Source organism: Pectinophora gossypiella, chromosome 13 (genome assembly GCF_024362695.1).
Source record: "Pectinophora gossypiella chromosome 13, ilPecGoss1.1, whole genome shotgun sequence".
Classification (NCBI taxonomy): Eukaryota; Metazoa; Arthropoda; class Insecta; order Lepidoptera; family Gelechiidae; genus Pectinophora; species Pectinophora gossypiella.
The window spans coordinates 2832022-2838021 of NC_065416.1; the positions used below are offsets into that span (position 1 = coordinate 2832022).

The 6000-nt window shown below is 41.3% G+C and overlaps 1 protein-coding gene across 1 annotated transcript in view; it reads left to right on the forward strand.

Moving 5' to 3' along the window:
• Window positions 1-3017, forward strand: part of LOC126371735 (5-hydroxytryptamine receptor) — a 136747-nt gene extending 133730 nt beyond the window's left edge. The window contains exons 5-6 of the mRNA XM_050017074.1: window positions 242-351; window positions 1773-3017. Of these exons, the coding sequence (XP_049873031.1) occupies window positions 242-351; window positions 1773-2694 (1032 nt within the window). The 3' untranslated portion in view covers window positions 2695-3017. The remainder of the gene's footprint in view (window positions 1-241; window positions 352-1772) is intronic.
• Window positions 3018-6000: the final 2983 nt, after the last annotated feature.

The window sequence follows — 6000 nt, forward strand, 5'->3', positions numbered from 1 at the left end:
AATGATTTAAAATAGGCTAGTTTCCAACTATTTAGTCAAATCAGTTACTTTTTACTAAACGTCAAAACACTAAATTACTTACTATGGAATTTGTATGGAAAAGCACACCGTGATAGCATAGAAAAACGTGATAAAATGTCGGATTTATTATTTATATTTTTCGTTATTTAGTAATCAGAATTTTATAATTTATCTTGAACCTAGTACACGACCCAATTGTGATGAAGTACATTTCTTTCAGGTCAGTCAAGGCTGGATCCTGGGCCCAGAGCTGTGTGACATGTGGACGTCCAGCGACGTCCTCTGCAGCTCTGCTTCCATTCTTCACCTCGTCGCTATCGCTACTGACAGGTTTGTTTCATTATCTTTGATACTTCTTATCTTTTTATATTACACATGACCTACATTTTGCACACCTGAAAACAGGTTTTAAATATATTATTATCATCATCTCCATAGCGTTATCCCGTTTTCCATGTCCGCTTACCTAACCTGAAGATTTGACAGGTCCGATTTTTTACAGAAGCGACTGCTTGTCTGACCTTCCAACCCGCAAAGGGTAAATCAGTCTAATAGAGTCACATACCATACCTCCGAAAATGCATTTCTCGGAAATGTGGGTTTCCTCACGATGTGTTCCTTCACCGCCGAGCACATGAAAATCATTTAAGATCCAAATCAATCATTGGTTTAGGCGTGTGCTGGATTCGAACCAGCGACCTCATAGTGAGAGGCAAGCGCTCTACCAACTGGGCTACCACGGCTTAACATACACAAACAGGTTGTGAAATATAAATAAAATAAAAAGTTTGAGCAGACTCAACTCACTGGGGGGGGGTGTTGAAAAAGGCTACATTACAGCAATTCATCTAAAACGCAATATTACTATTTGACATTTGTTTACATTGCATACAGTAGAAGCGGCGCTGACAGTGATAAGTTTATGGGATTGACATAAGGTGCCATACAGCCTAGTCATATTATGTATAAAATTACTCGCCTTCACTTCTTCTCAAAACGGAAAAGGCCAGCTCTTTTTACGTGAAAATCATATACGTACTAACTAGCCTTATACCAAGAAAGAAATCATCATCTTCTCCCCCGCAGAGGTCCGTGTTGCTCTATGTTTTCTGCCTCTAATGCAACATCAATAGTTTGTTTGAAAGCATCTTCTTCATGATAAATGACCAATTAAAGCTTTTTAGCCTATTGTCATTATTCTTTTGCCATTTGTAATTATATATAATTGTAATTATTTTCTCCACTCGATTAATTGGTAGACTAGACAAGACACTTATAACCATTCATTATCCGTACCCCTGTCCAATTGACGAAGGGTCTTCTATACATGTTGGTAATTTTGTGTACCATCATTAAGATTAATCCACGTTGATCCGATCCTTAGTGCGAGTATTTCCCAAAATTTAGTAATTTAATAACTAAGCCTACCTAATGTAACCCTTTCCGAGCTTAATTTCAAGTTAAGTGGAAAGTGCTAAGTAATAATAGCTTAAAAAACAATATGATCTACTCTGAACCGGTGCTTGAGTATGACAATGAAATGATAGACGAATACGGAGAAAGCAAAAACAGTATTCCAAAATCAAAACAAATGAGAATCCATGGTCTTTGCTTACTCCAAATAAAAAATAGGTGAAAGTTTATGTATGCGTGTATGTATACTTCCAAAACAATTGAAGGAGGCCCCCAATTGGATCGTACGTTTGTCTAGGTCTCCAACAAAGTTTTTAATGTTTTCTAATTATTTCCAGATACTGGGCTGTCACAGATGTAGACTACATCCACATTCGAAATGAGAAGCGCATCTTCACGATGATCGTGCTGGTGTGGGCGGCCGCGCTGGTTGTCTCCCTGGCCCCGCAGCTCGGCTGGAAGGACCCAGACTACCTCGCCAGGATCACACAACAGCAGAAATGCCTCGTGAGCCAAGATCTCGCTTACCAGATCTTCGCCACTTGCTCAACGTTCTACGTTCCTCTCGCCGTCATTCTCATCTTATACTGGAAAATCTTCCAGACCGCCCGAAGACGAATCCGGAGGAGACGTGAGCCCCCTCCTCCTAGGCCAACGTCAGCAGACGGAGCTCCGCCTTCCGGAAGACCTGTCCAATCAGCCAGGGACAGACGCTTCGTGAAGAAAAGGTTCTTAAACCTCAAGAAGTGTAACCAGCGCACTCGGGCCGAGACCCTCGCCGCTGCGTTGCTGCTCACCGAGGGCCAGAGCACGTCCACCGTGGACACGCTAGATGAGGAGCCTAGGACAACAGCGTTCACTATCAACGAAAAAATCCCGCCCTCAGTCTCCCCAGAGAAGTCTTCCTCAACCGTAACGAACGGGTCGAAACAGGAGCGAGCTATCGTTCCCGCTCCCACTCACAGAGAGAAGAAGGAGTCCTTAGAAGCAAAGAGAGAGAGAAAAGCAGCGAAGACGTTAGCTATTATTACTGGGGCGTTCGTGTTCTGTTGGCTGCCGTTCTTTATTATGGCGCTGGTGATGCCCATCTGTCAGACGTGTGTGATCAGCGACTACCTAGCGAGCTTCTTCCTGTGGCTCGGCTACTTCAACTCGACGCTCAACCCTGTGATCTATACGATATTCAGCCCTGACTTTCGCCAGGCGTTCGCGCGTATCCTCTTCGGAACGCACAGGCGCGGACGTAATAAAAAATTCTAACAAAAATGTCCCTATTATATTTACAACTGAGCCGCGCTCGGTGGAATGGACTATGTTACTCCTCTTGTATATTTTAATGCTTTATGTATGTTATACATACTCAACGTTGGTAGCTAGTGTAAATACGTTTAGTGGAAGAGTTGTAAATAATATATAAAGGTATATATATAATAGATGATGTTGAGGATTGTTTTTTTTACGCGTTATAGTCTATGCAGCCGCGACGGGGTCGGTCGAGAGTCCAGGCCGACGCCGTCGCCAGCTCTTATGTTGTTCCAGTGACATTACCAAATAAATAAATAAATATTTAAATTATATCATTATATTGATTTTTATTTCCACCACCAGCGACTCGTCACTACGTCACAGCCCTTCTCAACATTTTTTACAACAATCTTGTCCTTACCGGGTACCAAGCGAGACAGACAAATCGAGCACTCCCTCCTTAAGCCATTATCGGCTGACGGCCATTTAGACTAAAGTGAGACCCAGAAGGGGGGTGAGGTAAATCAATTGGTGCGCGGCGGAGTCTCCGTTTTTACCCGACTGCAGCGAAGCAAAAAGGAGGGTTATGTTTTTGACTGCTATGTAATATGTATGCATGTATATACATGTATGTATACATACAATATGTGTCTAACCAAACCCAACCTAACTTCTACACCACCTGTCAGAATTTCACAAATAGGGTGTCATAAGAAGCGTCTTGATTGTTCGGTGGTTATAGGCTATGTGACGTCACACTAAATACATTTTTTTAATGGCAGCGTGTTGGAACCACAGCTATCCTCTAAACATCACTCATCATCATCAGCCCATTAACGTCCCCACTGCTGGGGCACGGGCCTTCCCTATGGATGGATAGGGTGATCGGGCCTGAAACCATTACGCGGGCCCAGTGCGGATTGATGGTTATTAACGACTGCTAATGCAGCCGGGACCAACGGCTTAACGTGCCTTCCGAAGCACGGAGAAGCTCGAGATGAAAACTTTTTTTTGTGGTCACCCATCCTATGACCGGCCTTTGCGAAAGTTGCTTAACTTCAACAATCGCAGACCGAGCGCGTTTACCGCTGCGCCACCGAGCTCCTAAACATCACTATTCCTAAGAATTTCTGAAAAACATACCTATTTTCTTGCTTCATGCTTTTTAGAGCGTGATTTTTCCGTAGACGGGTTTTAGTTTTTAAACTTCTATTTTTATATACGTAGTATAGTAATATTGTATATAGTATATTCTTCATTCGATGACTGTCAACTTAAACACTCCTAAACTTCTCATGTTTAGGAGTGTTTATAAAGGAGGCAATCAACTGAATATAATTAAACTGACGAGCATTTTGAAAATTTTGATAGCGGTGGAAGACGCGAGCGCTTTTTTTTTGACGTGACTTATTGTAGGTTTGCCGCAGATGACATTAACTACTTGGCCGGACAAAACAAATGGGGAGCGCTGAAGGCTCTCACCCCGAACAACGTTTAAGACAACAGGCCTGAGGGTGCCCAGTTGGGCGCGAACTTCGGCTCAGGGCGTTGTCTGAGGAAGACACGGATGGCGTGCCAAGATAGTAAGAGGAAATCAGTGGTACATCTGCCTGTCCCAATGAGAAAGAGTGACCAAATGCATCATAATCTCCCTAGCATTATCCCGTCTTTCACAAGGTCCGCTTACCTATCCTGAAGATTTTTATTTTTTCCTAGAACCCCTGCCGCACGGGATAGGCAGGGACTTTATATAACTACTTCCATATCTTATTACTGCTACTGACTTATTAATCTATTTGCCACATAGGGCCCTACACTGGCACACATTCATTCTTGTCCTCTATTACCATACAAGTTCTCGCTTTTATGCTTCTCGTACTTTCATTCGTCATCTTTCATTCTTGTCATTCCTAATCCTATTCTATGTTTATTTCTAGGGTGGGGAGAAAACAGGGGGTGAACACTTGTTTTATTTTCTTCTTTTTCTTATTTACATTAGTTTTTGTCTACAAACTATCACAACTGTTTCCTATGTCTATCTTATATCTACAATTTCCTTATCTCTGTTTTTAGTCATTAAGACTGTTTTAACATATTAAAAATATACTAAACAATCATTTTTACTTAATTTTAACTATTTATTTTATTAACACACCTATCCTGAAGATTGGACAGGTCCGGTTAAGTTCGGATAGGTCAGGTTATGATATTAAGCCCATCGACGACGTGGTTTTCAAGATTTGTGCCTGGTTAAAGGCAATAGACTCGCCCCCTGTTATCTACATGGGGCTTAAACATAGCTGGCGAGGAGAAGGTGTATAATACTCTGGTAAGTGTAATATTGTGTGTACGTACCTACCTAAAAATTACATTACAACAACAGGCTAGTTTCCAACTAGTCAAATCAGTTACTTTTTACTAAACGTCAAAACACAAATTTGTATGAAAAAGCATCCTGTGACGTCATAGAAAAACGTGACAAAATTGCGCATTAATTATTACATTTTTCTTTACTTAAAATTCATAAATAGGTTAGAAAACATTTTTTGCCATATTTAGCTCTGCCTTTATAGAGTACTTATTCAGAATTTCATTATTTATCTTTGACTTGGGAAACTACCCAATTGGGCCGTTTTCTGAAAAAATAAGTAACCCTCATATATTACGTTGCAATCACTTTTTAATAAGAAAGAGAAGATCTTAAATATAAACTTCTTCTCGCGGACCTGAGAGGACAAATCATTAGCCCGAATAGAGAAAATGTGTGTGTCTAGCCTCGAGCGTTGTCGGCTTCAATTAACCCCCAACCCAATAGCCCAGTTCCCATTGTTCCCATAATCTGCAATAGTCCTACACGAACAGGGGATTATCTTTGGGTGTACTCCCATAGTGCATACAGGGATAATCGCCGGTTTGTGTCCATTTAGATTAAATTGTCTTAAGGGGCCTCTACGTGTTGGCTTCGGCCCCACGCACGCCTTCCAAAAATCCGGGACTCCATAGTCCCGAGATATGGAAATGACAAACATAATAATAATAATAAAAGGTAAGTGGTAGTGGTGGTGGAGGTAGGTAGGTAGGTTATTAATTGGTAGTAAATACACGTCAAATCCTTACACAAAACAATCCACTCACTATAATACTATGCACTTCTGCCTTCCCCTTTGGAGATACAAGCGCGATGCTATGTTATGTGTTATGTTAATCCCCGAAAAGGTTTTAGTAGGCAGGGGTGAATAAGGCTTAAAGAAAGGAAAGTATAAAAATTGCACAAAATCTCCGTAAAAAATAACTTCCACTCTCACTTACCGTACAAGGTCT